The sequence below is a fragment of the Euprymna scolopes genome, chromosome 1 (assembly GCF_053919585.1).
Source record: "Euprymna scolopes isolate OS-2025 chromosome 1, ASM5391958v1, whole genome shotgun sequence".
In the NCBI taxonomy this organism is placed as follows: domain Eukaryota; kingdom Metazoa; phylum Mollusca; class Cephalopoda; order Sepiida; family Sepiolidae; genus Euprymna; species Euprymna scolopes.
In genome coordinates this window covers 168,579,307-168,595,667 of record NC_136482.1, presented here as the reverse complement: position 1 = coordinate 168,595,667, position 16,361 = coordinate 168,579,307, and the positions used below count along the sequence as shown (strand labels likewise).

The window sequence follows — 16,361 nt, the reverse complement described above, 5'->3', positions numbered from 1 at the left end:
AAAAAAATTGTTTGCAAAAAAAAACAAAAACAAAAAAAAAAAAACACACACAACTTGTTTATTTTTTTTCCACTGGTTCTTTTTTTCTTTGCCTTATATTTTTTCTAGTGATTTTATTATATTTAAATGCTTACTTCAGTATTTTTCTTGAGTAGCACTGTCACATTTTTATAATCGGCAATGCTCTTTGAAAACTGGCAGTTGACGTCATGTTCTGAGCAAAGCCGAGCAGCCAGTTAGTTACGTCTGGTTTAAATACTGCACAAGTACTGAAAACACACACACGCATATATATAAGTTTATAGTCAGACTACTAGGATTTAGCTCAACAGATATTTTTTTTTTTTACTCCAAAGCATGTATAACTAAATAATAGAATCTTATTAGCTTTTATATATATATATATATATATCTTTATTTCTAAAATGATCATTCCTTGATGAACCATTTCATTACCATGTAGACAGTCAAGATACAGAGTTATATATCCTGTTTTTTTTTTCTATGAGTGTAACTCATCAGATGGAAAGGCCAAGAAATCATGTCAAAAACATCAAAAAATAAAACATCACCAGAGCATTTATACATGTTCAATTAAGAATATAGGTTTCTATTTATTTTCTATGAATGTCACGTGTGATAAGTCAGAAGATCAAATCTGGGGCCAAAGTAGGGATATGTGTGCAAACCAGGAGACTTTGATGGCATGGTCACAATGAAAGAATTGATGAGAGTTCTTGGGTTAGTAGATGTAGAACAGTTGAGGTAGCAGGTTTAGTTCAGAGGAAGACCAAGGAAATATGTGAGAAAATGATAAAAACGGACTTGATAGAAAGAGGGATAAATAAAGACATGGTCAGAGATAGATTAATTTGGAAATCAATTTTTTAAAACTGTCCAAGGCATGCCAACATGTGAAATGGATGCTAAACCGAATATGAAAATTTTTATAAACTACTAACCTTTAAATGGCATATCAAAATTTGAGCCCAAATTATTAGTTTACAGATTACAGTTATTTAACTGAAGCTACTGTTGTAAATTTTTAAAAACGATGACGAAATCTGTTGATCAAGCATGATTTTTTGATGTAAATAAATAATGTTCAAGCAAAGTAATGGCAAGTATTATTCGGACTTTGCTCTATCGGAAATAACAGTTGACAGGTGGTATGCTTATTTTTAAACACAGACATAAATGATGTCGAATGCTCAGGTCGCTCAAATTTGGAAGTCATCCCAGAAGACATCAAAAAGTCTACAAGCTTGTCTTTGCAAATTACAATGTTACCATCAAGATAAATCCATCACATATCATTTTCTCTAGTGAAAAAAAGGAGGGTGTACATTGGAAAACAGACTATGGCATGTTTTTTATTTCTCTCTCCTATCAGCTGAGAAGTGATTATATCACAGATGTTGGTTTCTCTTCTACTCATTCCCCCAATGAATCAAAGGTGCAGCCTCAAAAATGGATACCGCAAGACACTAAGAGAAACACGGGTCAGCAGGTAGATTATGCTGATTCAAGGATTGGTATTTTCTCTTTTTCCTCTCATTAATGTGGCAATTCCCTAATTGGGTTTTCAGAGATACATACATCCACACGTGTGTGTGTGTGTGTGTGAAATGGTAAAAAAGGAAAAACAAATTAAACACAAGAGAAAAAAAAAAAAAAAAAAAAAAAAATCAAAACCAAGAGATTTACTGATTCCATTCGAATCAAAAAATGTCTTCAGAAAAAGTCCAAACAAAACTAGTAAATCAGTCGTCTTTGATGATTTCTTCCTGCGTTTAATTTGATTTCTTTTGTCTTTTTCATGCATCTTAATATATAATTTTTTATTGCGCCAGAAAAAAAATGTATTTTCAACAAAGAAAAACTTAAAAAACATCTTTATGTTTCTGAATTTTTGGAGACTCATATTATTTAGATTAATTGGACTACTGTTCTCATCTTATTTGTTATTTTCATAACATTTTGATTTATGTAACCTCCAACCTTCTTCAGGTGTATTGTGTTGAATTTGAGAATCTTTCAGTCAAACTCTTAAATCTGCATAAAATTTCAGTCCTTTATACCACAATGGTAGCATGTTTTTTGTCTTGTCAGCAATCACTGAATAGGACTCATAAGCAACTGTATTCTTGAGCTTTCACTATCCAGAAGAGGGCCACTTAAAACTGAATTTTACTAAGTACCTTATCCGCTATGCCACAGGTCCTTGCAGACAATTGTAGTATGAAAGCTATTCTTGTTTTTAGATGTACGATCTTACTACTTAATATATTAAGTTTTACAGTTTAATTCTATATTGAAAAAAAAAAAAAAAAAAATGCTCAACATTCGAGACATACCATCAATTTTTGAGGGGAATTAAATTATGCAAATTTCTTGCTTTTGAATAAAATTTTTTACTGTGTTTGAATATATGGTTAAGTTTTAGTTTTATTCATTTAGAACTGCTTTAAAGCTTCATTGCTCACTCATTTTGCGACAAAATTTTTACAGTTCATAGGTTACCTTATTAGCTATTTTGATATAAAAATGTTCAATTTTCGTTCATTAAAACAAGTTATAAAATTACCGGTGTTCAAAAGTTCTCAGAATTAGTAAGGAACATAAGAGATAGTTTCTTTTGATTGGCTGTTGGTTACCACAGCAACTTTTTTGTCAACAACTTCATAAATCATAGCGAGAACGTCACTCGCATGGGATCTTACTGGGTTATATAGAGAGAGTTAACAAAAGTGATGCTCTTTGTGGTGTTAGGGCTAATAATATTTCACTTACAATGTCGCCCATTAATTCTGTTTCTCTCTTTTTTTTGTCCCTTCTTTCTGTTTATTTACTTAATTATGTCTTATTTGATATTTTTTTTAGTCAATTTAAGAAGTTGGGAATTATGGATTTTTATAGATTGTTGATATGATATTGAACACAAAAAAGAAAATATTTCAAAGCAAAGCCTGGAAAAATAATGGACTACATGCGAGCATGAAAAATATCGTTAAGATTAAGCTTATCAAAGTAAAAGGATTAGTTAGTAAAACCGGAAAAAAAAAACAAAAAAAAAACAATATTCTAGTAAAAAAAATATAATAAATTTATAACTTCAAATATTGCAGCATTAAGAATTTATATATAATGTTAAGTTGAATTTTTTAAAAATTCTTTAATGCTGCAATATTTTAAGTTAGAAATTTATATTTTTTTTATTAAAATATCTTATCTTTTTCAGTTTTAACTAGTCCTTTTACTTTTCTAAGCTTAATCTTAACCATATTAAATTTCATGCTCGCATTTTTCCACGCAATATATATATAAATATATATATATATATATATATATATATATAAAATTGTGACTATAACTAGTGTTTATAATTAACTAGCGGGGGGTACCCGGCGTTGCCCGGGTGTTTGGAGGTGTGTGTAGTTTTGGGTAAATCAAAACTCCGGGAGGGGGGAGTAAAATAAAAAAAAAAAGTTTTGGTAGGTGAGTATGAAGATCAAACCCGAACCCTTGAGGTGAAGTTGGAAATTAAAGTGTGAAAAAAAAAAAAACGTGCTACGTTAACAATTGGGCTACCACGAGATACTAACAGAAACGCGTTTAAATTTATTTAATTACTTGGATTTGGCAGGTGCATGTTTTAATGACTTAATGAGGTCAACTTTGACTGCGGGATAGTATTTCATTTACTGCGGGAATGCTTTTATTTTTATTTTCCCCAAGATGTTGGGGGGGGGGGCTGCTCCCCTTGTCCAAATTGAAGAGCAATTGTCTGATATAAGGAAAATATTTCCACATTGATCAAAGCTGATTGCTTTCGGACATTTCCGCCGATAGACGGAAAATACCGCCAGAATTAGTGTCGTTTTTATTATAAGAAAAAGCCTAATCCACATGCAGCGAGCGAAAACTGTTGAATATTTATCTTCCCGAAGTCGAGCAAATTAAATAGACAGACAACCTCCATTGTTAACTCGGAGATATTATGATTTATATGTGATATAAAAAGTTTTAAGTTGTGAGCTGACTGAGCGCTTCTTGGAAAAAAGTCTTTCTTGGACATACACAAAAAGCGAACATACATACACAGTTTTGCTTTTATATATATAGACTAGCGAGGGGTACCCGGCGTTGCCCGGGAGTTTGGAGGTGTGTGTGGTTTTGGGTAAATCAAAACTCTGAGGGGGGGGGGGTTAAAATAAAAAAAAATGTTTTGGTAGGTAAGTATGAGGATCGAACCCGAACCCTTGAGGCAAAGTTGTAAATTAAAGTATGAAAAAAAAAAAAAAACGTGCAACGTTAATCATTGCGCCACCGCGAGATGCTAACGGAAACACGTTTGAATTTATTTAATTACTTAAATTAGCAGGTGCACGTTTTAATGACTTAATGAGGTCAACTTTTGACTGTGGGGTAGCATTTCATTTAGTGCGGGAATGCTTTTTTTATTTTTTTTCCCTCCAAGACGTTGAGGGTATAGGGAAACATTATAGGAAAAAGCCTAACCTACATGCGGCGAGCGAAAACTGTTGAATATTTATCTTCCCGAAGTTGAGCAAATTAAATAGACAGGTGAGCTCCGTTGTTAACTCAGAGATATTACGAGTTACATGTGATATAAAGTTTTAAAAAGTCGTTAGGCGACCGACCGCTTCTCTGAAAAAAGCCTTTTGTAGACATAGAGAAAAAAACGAACACACATACATACATTTTCGCTTTTATATTTCTAAATGGTTCCAATATTGTATTAAATTGTATACTAGGTTTGTTTTGTAAGTGATCGTTACCCAACATGTGTTGCTTCTTTAAGTAATCTTACTCTCCATCGTTCTGTCTATAATTTTTACTTAGTCCCATAAAGGTAGATGGTTTCCTTTTTTCCTCCATATATGGTCAGCCATACGTGACTTTTCAAAATCTCCATGTATTACAGCTTTCCAATGTTCTTCAAACCTTACTTTTAATGGATGACATGTCTCACTTTTTTTTTTTTTTTTTTTTTTTTTACACATTTACATGGAAACTCAGTTTTTTTTTTTATTATTGGGGCTTGACTCGCACAATATTCTTTTGGAGAGTTGTCTTTCCTGCATCCTGATGTCATATGGATTAGATATTCTTTTGTATTTTTCTCACAAGCCCTTCATATATGATATACAAACTGATGTTTTTGAGTGGTGTGCTTTGGTGTTTGGTCCAAATTTCTTGGCATTAATGACAATGATAGTTGTTTGGCTGGAGAGTTTTTTCTTAAACTATTTAACTCCTTGATAAGTATTGCTGTTACTACATATTGCTTTTGCTTGATTAAATTGTTAGTTTAATGAAAATTGGTGAGAGTTTATTGCCTCCCTCCTCTCCAAAATAATGTGCTGACCCCCAATTTCTTTTAATTATTCCTTAATTTAATTAAAATTGTACCAGTTGGGTCACATATTAGTCCGTATATGCACTTGCCCATAATTGCTAAATTAGTTTTGTTGATCCAATAAGTTCAATATTTTTTATTTTAAAAAGTATAGTGCCGAAAAAATGGGAAGTTGGAAATGTGTCGGCTCATGGAAGCATCTTGGAAAAATATGGAATAAACAGGCAAACTGTTTTTAAACATGCTTAGATGAAAAAAAAAAATCTTTTCTTTTTAAAAACAGTTTGTCTGTTTATTCTACATTTTTCATTTCATTCCAAGATGCTTCTAAACACTAGAGAGTTCTAGCACAACCTTGATAAAACAAGGGTAGCTTTTTACTTTTGAGGGGGAAAAAAAAAAAAAAAAAAGAAAAAACCCAACAAAACTGAATAACTCTTTCTCAGATTTTAAATTTTAAATTAATAAGTATTCTAACTTAAAAAGTGTATATTATGCAACGTATAAAGCAAGAAAAAATTATATTTGTTCATTGCAGAAAAGTAGGTGAGGTACTACCTCAAAAAATCCCAAAGTAGAAGTCAATCCATTTACCTTTCTTATTCTGTTGGGATCTGGCAATGGCCGCATCAGCTGCTCTTCGGGCCTCTTCTGATTCTGTCCTTGAAGATGGTCCGGCCGCTTCAGATCTTCGAGATGAAGAAGGTTGGTTGGAACTTTCCTCATCTAATCGATGACCAGGACCAACTTTTTTAAAGAAATGATCCAATTTGATTTTATTAAAAAACTTTTTGGGAAACATTGTTAATTATTTTAGAAAGAAACAGTGAACAACTGCTTGCAGTCAGAGGATATGTGTGCGTGTGTGTATGCAAGAAAGAAAAGCACAACTCGCTGTTCTTAAAAATAAATAAATTATTGAAGTTAGAAGATTTTAATCAGTTTTAGCCTCGTTTTTGGTGGATGACTTAACTGGATTCGCATCATAGCTAACCTGTTGTTGCGTTTCTTGCGGAGTTTGTTGTGCTTGTTCAATACCTGAAAAGGAGAGAAAAAAAATCCTTTTAAAGATGTTAGTATAGTTTGCTTGAAGCATTGTGTGTATATATAAACATCATTTATAAAAGGCAATGCAAAGTAGTGGTGCAAAAGATAGACACAAATTGAAACAAATGAGAGAATATGATGGAATGAGTTTTACAGATTCACCCTTCATTAATACAATATCTGTGCATACGGCAGAAACATGTTGATACACCAGTTCTCGCAATATCACCAAAGTTAAGAAACAATGAGTCTGGCCAGTATCAAATGGGTGACTATTTGGGAATGCTAGATGCTATATGTGCTCTCTGCTTATCTTGGGATTATTTCCTGTCATCCTGAGTTTATATACACTTCCAACTACAATTAAAAGTGTTGACTCAGAAGAGGTGCAGTTAGAGATTGTGAAACTCTTGCTACAATAATTTTATGTGCATGCACCCTTCAGTTTAACAAGATCGAATGGAGCAGTTTTTATCTGTGTATGTTTTCTATATTTTTATAAAATTATATTACTTTCTTACTCGCATCAGTGTGGTCTAATGTAAGTTCTATATACGATATATTTCGGGAACATTTTCCTTTATCAGATAGGTATTCAATATTCAACTTAATTTAAAACGTGCATATGGAGGCTATTACTATTATTACACGTTTGTAACAAAACTGATTGAAGAGAAAGAAAATGAACCCATGTATTACAAATTTAGGACAGATTTTAATACATAAAAAAAAAAAAACCTGATGTAATTCTTCCTATGCTTGCATGAACACATTTGTTTTGAATTTATAAAATTATTAAAGCTGGTTTGCAGCTTGCCATTTCAAAATAATATACTTTGTTCTTTTAAAGGATATAATCAATGGAACACTTGCTTTAATCAAGAGTATTTAGATCAGTCTTTCACACGTGCATGGGTTCAAGGGTTAATGCAGAGGAGTAATACCTTTCCAATATGATACTCTGTAGCATCCTTCATATGCATCCAGCATGATTTGAGGAGTAAAATAGCTCATTTTGCTAAACAAAAAGACTTCCATTTTTACATATGCCAGTGTCATATCAAAGGCCAACTTTTAATTTAATGGCCTGAATTTAAATTTAAAATGCAGAAAACAAGTGTATGGCCCTGTTTCTTGTGGGGTCCGATTTAGTATCTTACTTTCTGCGAATACACAAAATGTCTGACCCCCCTTATAACTTTACTTACAACCAATATTAATATGCTCCACCTTCTATTAAACATATACATTTCTTTCAAATTCATGCTATTTAAAATTCATCAGAAATGAATAGGTACTGTACTGCATACTGTACTGAAGTGACACTCACCTTAAGTGCGTTGAACTAGCTCCCTTGGAAGGAAGAAGTTTCATAGGAATATCAAATTCACAAGTGATACCCAGTCGTTTGCATATCCCTGTCATGTTAGGTTTTTGCAGTTCTTGCAGGGAGGTGTGTTGACATCCTACTACATACAAGGCTTGGTATTCCCAAATGGTCCCCCCATATGATACTGATCAGGCTGGGCATAGCTTACCTTTGGTAATCTAATGAGAACCTGTGTGTAAACATGACTAATTTCACAACTGTATTTCCTTTAAAATAATTTATGTCGCCAATAGTAACATTTACTCCGATTTGTTTACATTGTTGCATTGTTTTGTTTTTGTAAACTATTGCTCTTTTTTTTTCATTTTTTTTTTAGTGTTTATTTTACAGTTTCTAATGCTATTTTTACATTCTTTTTGCAGTAACGCCGACAGTTTGTTTATTTTGTTTTAAATTTGTTTCAGTGTGATTTGTTGCAACTTACATGCCTTGGTTTAATGAAATTCAAGCAATGGGTCATCTTTCAATCAGAAACAACATTATCATTGTTTTATGCAGACGGTACAATGTAAATATTTAAAACACTAGGGAAAGCATATTTGCATGAAATGCAACAATTTACAAAAACAAACTGCCCTCATGACTAAAAAATCAATTAAAAATAACACTAGAAAACAATGATTACTTTAATAAAAACTTATTTTTAGATACAATACAACAATGTAAATGTCTCGTTTTCCTTTTCAGAAATTCTAGTTTAATTTTGTATTCTCACCTTTTGTCTGGTGTAACTCATTACCAGATTTTAATAAATGAATATTGGCAGCCATGGTGGGGGGGGGGGCGGATGGATATATATATATATATATATATATATATATATATATATATATATAACAGATTTTTTTTATTTTTTAAATAATGACAATTTGAAAAAAAAACAAAAAAAAAAAACAATCTAGATGTTTTAAAGGGTATTTACTTCTTTCCCACTGTGACACTAGAGTCAGAAAATGGGATTAAGAAGTCAGCGCCTCCAAGAGATACTCGGACCTACGTAAAGAGTGCTTGGGCAGCCCCGTTGGCATTCCCCCATAAGGGAGAATCAGGCGATTAGCAATAAACTAACCCTTTCTCAAAGAGAGAAGGCAAAGCCTGAAAAGGTAAACCTCCTAAAAATGCACAGAACCAACATTAAACTTTTTTTTTTTTTTTTTTTTTATTTTACACAGTGATCACCACTTATCAAGGCCCGGAAGCCACTCAGGGATAAGGGTTATTACAAGTACATTACGTTAGTGTGGAGATTTGATGAGTGTTTACTTAAGGGGGCGGTGCAATCAACAGGGACCAGGTCATTACAGGAATGCTCTAATCTCTGTTGATTTTGGAGGCTCGCGGATAAAAATCTCAGACATTCCTTTTATTTTAATTTAAATATTTTCCATTAAAAAATATCTAGGAAATACATCATGAAAATCAATGTACACTGTTAACATTTTATTAAAAAAAAAAAAAAAAGGTTGGAAAAATTTGTATTTATTTAAAATGAGAACATTTTGGGTGTTAATTTGTGTTTTGGGGAGGGGGTCAGTTGATTTTGGATTGGAGAGGTCAGGGTTTTTAGTCTTGGTGGGTTGAAGTCTAGAGAGAATAAGTCAACTTCTGCAGCATGTTCAAAAAAGAATTGTTGCTTTTGTTGAGATAGAGTTGACAGATCAAATTTTTAAAATATCAAAAACAATATATCTACTCAATTTGTCATGTCGAAAATAGTCATATATCCAAAAATTACGAAAATTCATCAAGTAGAAAGTTATTTATAATTAAAAGTAATTTTTATGGAAAATTAGATAAATTGCATCTTTCTGAGATGTTTTAAAGTAGACAGTGAAGAGTTTAGACACAGGGGACATAACTCAGAATGCATATTTTAGATTACATTTTAAATAGCAACTAACATTTTAGCCTATAACGATAGACTATTTTACTAAAAACACAATAGCAGTTCTAATTGCTAGATTTTCATAATTTTTGGATATATTACTATTTTCGACATGACAATCAAGTACATGAAATTGTTTTTGCTTAAAACGACATTTTTTTTTTTTAATTTCGATCTGTTGACTACCCTAAAAAAACACCAAATTGTTTTAATACATGAAAGGTTAATATTTTTTTTAAATTATATATATATATATATATATATATATATATATATAAAAATTATGATTCAATGAATTTCAAAAAACCCTTATTATTGAAATGAAATGGTTGAGTTTCATATCAAAGATTTTTATTATTCTAAGCAAGACAAAGAATACTTTAGTATATTAATCTCCTTAATCTATAGGGTTTCGATGTCTACCATCTCATCAGAGGAGAGAAAATATTAGCAAATATTTATAAAGGTATGTACCCTATTTGCTAAAGTCAGTGAGACATGGAAAAATAAAAATCATTGATATGAAACTCAACCACTTCATTTCAATAAGGGTTTTTTGAAATTCATTGAATCACAATTTAATTTATTTGCTCTATCTTGCATATCGAGCAATTCTTATTTAGATGGTTTAACTTATATTACTGCAAGTAATATTTTGTAAACCTTATAATCACAGGTTTCCATACCAACTGATTGTTAAAAAAAACTATTCTGAAGTATATATATATATATATATATATATATATATAAATAAAACGTACGAATCTGCCAACAAACTCATCAAGTATATCAAAATTAAATGTTTAAAAATGAAAAATTTGGTAAAAATCCTTTAGTTACTTCAGAGGGGTAGTATGCTCTTGTTTCGTTAGTCATGATTAGATAGAGGGCCTAAGCAATTTGCAATGGTATTTTTCGCCTACACTGAGAATTGAACTTTCAGGAGAAAGCCACTTTTACAATTGATTTTCCCAAGAACTCTAGCATGAATTTTAGGAGCCTTAAACCCATTTTATTTCTAGTTGTGAATATTACTAATTATTATATTTATTGTTCACTTATTACTGTATGTATAATCTATTATTTATAATTAACAGTTCCCATATCATGTTAAATTCTATACTAGGTCTACTTTAGTAATCAATTACTAAATAGACTTAGTATAAAGTTTAACGCAATATGGAAACCGTCAATTATAAATAATAGATAATATATACAGTAATAAGTAAACACACACACACAAACACACACACACAGTAATAATAATTACTGACATTCACAACTAGAAACAAATAGGCTCCCAAAATGTGTATTCCAACTGTCCATAAGGACCCCGTGGCGCAGTGGTTAGAGTATTTGGGAAAATCAATTGTGAAAGTAATATTCACCTGAAGATTGATGGTTTAATTCTCACCGTAGGCGACCAAAAAGTACAATTGCTTAGGACCTCTATCCAATCATGGTTGATGGAACAAGAGCATGCTACCTCCATGAAATAAAAATAAAAATAAAAAATAAAAATGATATCAAAATGAATTTAATTATGAACCAACAATCAAACATGGGACGTTCTTTTTATTATTGCACAGCCAGATTTGAAAAACAGAATAAGAACGAAAATCAAAAAATTGAATTTCAACTAAAAGGTTTTTGTTGAAATTAATTTTTTTTTTTTTATGTTTAGTCTAAAAACCAATGTAATCTATTTAATTGGCATGTCACAATAACATTACTGCATTATTACATAAAACATGTATTTCACAATCCATCGATTTTTTTTTTTAAATGAGAGAATTACCTTGTAGTTTGGAATTGTTTATTATTTAAGCATAACTTGTAATTTTTTTCAAAAAGAATTTTTTTTCTTTTTATTCACCACCAAACAAGGCATATCGCCACTTGGACGTAGGCGGCTACTATTAGGAAAGATTAACAATATTAGTTTACATTACATTTGAACTTCTGCATATCAGTACAGTCAGGGAAGCAGGAAGGGAATTTCAAAGTCTAGCTATCTGGGAGAAGACACTATTAGAGTAGAAAGTTTGGTAATGTCGCTAGATAGGGTTTGCGGGTGATAAGAGAAAAAGAAGGCATTCAAAATGTTTATCTTAAACATTATTACACAAGTCATTTTGTTTAAAAAGTTCATTTATTTTACCCATCGAAACTCGAGAAATTCACGGTTAACGTGTGCAAACATTTAATGAATAAAGAAAAAAAAGAAAAAAAAAATCAATATGGCTGTACAGTTGTCATTTTGTTGACTTAAAAGCAGCCCTGACCTTGTGATCAAAAACTAAGATTTAGTCAAACGGAACGAATCAATGGGATTTTGGTAAATCTGTTTAGTTCGTCTCTATGAATTCATGTGAAGAGAGAGCGAGTAGCACAAATATATTCGGCAAAATCCTTTGCTGCATCACGTGAGATGCAGAACGAAAATCAAAAATATTTTTTTTTTTTTTTAATTTTTTTTTTTACTAATGTAGAATAAATTTTTTTTTATGCTTTAGAATTACAAATAATTTAGGTACTTGTACAGTTTAGTCCAAACATTAAAAAATGAAAATATCGAAAAAAGGTTATATTGCACGTATCCGTTATGGAACAAAGTTTTCCGGAAAATTTTTTTACTTAATTTCATCAAGTAGTTTTTTTTTTTACAGCGAAAAAACAATTTCTTATGATACCGAGCAAAAGGTTTGACTGTTAGGAAGAAAAGCTAGAATTAAAGATGGGGAGGGAGTATCGGCGCTTTAACTGTAGTTATCTCCCTGTGGCGTGTTCAGCAAATTTCGTAATGGCTGACTTCAATGCGGTCTCATAAGAACGTGTTTTTCCGCTGTAAAAAAAATAAAAATAAAAAAAACTTGATCAAATTAAATGAAATTTTTTTTCGGAGATCTTCAGTCCACAACGAATACGTACAATATAACCTTTTTTCGATATTTTCATTTTTTAATGTTTTGACTAGACTGTGCAAGTACCATAATTTAAGCAACTTTTAAACATCTTTTATATTTAAGTAGAATTTAGTTTTAATTTAAAATAAAAAATAATTTATGTAGAATAAATACATGTGATGCAGCAAAGATTTTGACAAATTTATTTGTCCACATAAATTCATAAAGATACAAATAGATTCATCAAAGTCCCATTGATTCATTCCGTTTGACTCAATCTTGTTTTTTTTTGTTTTTTGTTTAATTGCAAGGTCAGGGTTGCTTATTGGTCAATGAATAGCAATTGGAAGCCATGGTAATTTTTTATTCATTGAAGGTTTACACACTTTAACCGTGCATTTCTTGAGTTTCGATGGGTAAAATAAATTTACTTTTTTTTTTTTTTTTTTTTTTTTACATGAAACGACTTCTTATGCAATAATGTTTTAGATAAGAAACATTTTTAATGCCTTATTTTTCTCATATCACCCGTAAACCCTAAGTAGTGACATTACCAGAAAGTTCTTATTCCGAACAAGCAACAGTGAAAAGGTGAGATTTTGTTGCTAAACAGGTCTATCAAGGAGGCACAAGTACGAGTTCACAAGAGCACATTCCACTAAAATATCTGTAAAACAGGCACAGAGATGCAACACTGTGGCAATGGAACAAGGGCTGGAGCTTAGTTGACAAAGAGGGACCTATTAGATTGAAAACTCTTTATTGAACCCTATCCAAGAGGGAGAGACTAGTGATAGATGCACCAACCCAAATGTGGTAACAATACTTCATGCATGGGCAAATGGTGGCCTCGTAGAGGTACAGGATACTCTCAGGTGGGAGTAGTCTTCTAGCTCGATAGATCAAACTTCTTTGCAGCAGCCTTTGCAATGTCTTCAATGTATGTTTCATTCATATTGCCCGTGAATGTTAGGCTGAGGAGTTTGAAGAAAGAATTCTCAGGAAGGGTGTTATTTATCATGGATATCGATGGTTGGAGAGGCATCTTGTAAATGTTAAAGGAGAGTTACCATCATTTGCGGTCCCATTCCACTATGGTCTGGAGGTCATTTTCTAAAGATTCTGCTATTGTCTTAGATTTATGTACACACGTTCTTCCCTCATACGTGTTATAAAGCATTGTATCATCAGCAAATATATCCATTTCATTAACATATACCCATTTTCATTAATAATTAATTTTCTTCTTAATCTTTTCGTAATTTTTGGATATTTTACTAATTTCGACATTACAATTAAGTAGATACTATTGGTTCGATATGAAATTCAATATTTCGATTATTGTTCTTATTCCAGACAAACAACAAAAATCGAGACTCTAAAAAATCTGATAAATTTTTTTATTAGAAATTTTATAGCATTTTTGAAAAATATAAATTAATTTGACATATTCATATATTTTTTTATTAAAAAAGGTCCTTCCTCAATGGTACACCTTAATGAAATATGGCTGTTAAAAAGAAAATAGCATGAAACCTTTATGAAATACTTAACTTGTGATGAAAAAGTCAGTAGAATTTCAACGTTTATCTACAAACAAACTTTCACAGCCATTGTCGGTATCATTGTGAAAGTCAAGGGAGATAATTAACTTTCGTGATAAAAAACATTGAAAAAGATTTAAACTAGAGTCAAAAAAGAATTATCTCCCTTTTTTGTTCCCTCACAACTAAGTACTTCATAAAGGTTTCTTGCTATTTTCTTTTTAAACAGTTATATTTCACTGGGAAAGATTTGGTGCACATTCAGAATTGCACTTATGGCGATAAACAAAAATAAAGAAAAACCTTTATCATGTACTTTTTTTTTTTTTTTTTTTTTTTTTACATAGGCATCACCACTTATCAAGGCCCAGAGACCACTCGAGAATAAGGGTTAAGAGTGTACAGTAGTCAATTGAACAATATAGTACATTGTTAGTGATAGAAATTAGGTAAATTTGTTAACTTAAGTGGAACGGCTCATCAAGAACTTGTTTACGTTGGACTTGAAGACAATCAGATTGTAGTCAGCTGGAAAGCAGGAGAACGGAAGACAGTTCCATAGGTGTGCAGTTCTAAGAAAGAAGCTTTTTTCATGGAATCTACGTTTAGGTTTAGGCACAGATAAAGTGTGGGGGGAATTATTGATAGTGTCTTCAGCTAGACAAGTGTTCCTTGTGAAAGTTTGGTGAGGGGGGACCAGAGATTGAAGCTCAGTCAAGCACTTGCCATGAAAATAACGATAAAGCAGAGACAAACTCGCAACATCTCTTCTGTGAGATAGTGGTTGCAGAGAAGAGAAAAGGACATCTCCTACAAGGCTACGAAGTCTATTTTGAACTCTATCAAGGCAGGACAAGTCCTTCCTAGCAGCTCCTGCCCAGATGTGGCAACAGTATCCATCCTTGGACGTACCTGGCTCTTATATAGATAGAGAATTGCATCAGCAGTGAGATATCTACTAGATCGATAGAAGGATCCCACCATTTTTCCAGCGGCCCTGGCAACAGATTTGATGTACGTGTTCCATTTCAGATCAGGAGTAAAGGTCAAGCCCAGAAGCTTATCAAAACATGAGGCCTCTCCAAGACGAGAGCCATTCATTTCAATTGATGCCAGATGGGGATCAGAACGCTGATGATATAAAGATAGAAGTTTGGTTTTAGATGCATTAAAAGTAACCAGCCACTCCTTTCCCCATTTATGACAGAATGAAGATGGTATATTCCAAAAATCATGAAAATTGATCAAGTAATTTTTTTTTTTTTAATTCAAGAAATTCAAATTTTTTCCTTACTTATTGTTGCAGCCATTTGTTTTGCAAAAGGGGAGATAATCAGTAATTTGACCTTCTCCATATAAATTTAAATTTTCTTGAAAAAAAAAAAAAAAAAAAAAAATATATATATATATATATATACATATACACACACACATACATACATACACACACACACATCTTCCAAAATTAAACTTAATTCTCTAAATGTAGATAAACAATGATTTTTATTGAGAATAAAGTCGAAAACTGGACTTCCTTTAAATGAACAATTTGCTTTCTGCAAGCAAAACATGGTCCTGTGGCATGGAAATGACGTTTCGCCCAAGGAATATCCCTGGAAGGGTATGTTGGAAGTGTATGAATTGCCAAGCACCTGTGTCTATACACAAGAACAGTTTTTTTCTGGTTTAAATATATCGTTGAAACAGCTAATTAAATTTCTATATCTATGAGCTTATGAAAATGTTAGTTAGGAGTGTTAAAAGAGAGTGCAGAATTCTTTCCAACATATTGCGTCAAATCATGTTGGGAGAGTGACAAGGCAACTGTGGGTATTTGGGGGTTATGAACACTTGAGAAAAGGTGTTTTTTGGTAAAGTTCCTGGGAGAAATGCTGCAACCCTAATACCCATAATTAAGAAATATATTTGGCCAGGCAAAATCATACTTTCAGATTGCTGGCATGCTTACAATAGACAAGATGCTGAGGGATACAACCATTTGCGGGTCAACCATGAATATTATTTTTTGAACCCAACAAGTGTCACCGCAAACCACATAGAACGGATGTGGTCGGGAGTGAAAAAAAAGAAAGGAACAAATCAGTGTGGTACCAATTCACACATGGTAGAGATGTACTCGGTCAAATAGACCATTAAAAAAATAAATAAATAAAATAAATTATTTTGTTTTAAATTTTAGGTTAAT

General features: G+C 31.9%; 1 protein-coding gene across 1 annotated transcript in view; it reads right to left on the bottom strand.

Annotated features, from left to right (window-relative positions):
• Positions 1-16,361, bottom strand: part of LOC145277038 (UBX domain-containing protein 6-like) — a 28,253-nt gene that overhangs the window by 3,655 nt on the left and 8,237 nt on the right. Inside the window, exon 2 of the mRNA XM_080128673.1 lies at positions 5,978-6,421. Within this exon, the coding sequence (XP_079984799.1) occupies positions 5,978-6,185 (208 nt within the window). The 5' untranslated portion in view covers positions 6,186-6,421. The remainder of the gene's footprint in view (positions 1-5,977; positions 6,422-16,361) is intronic.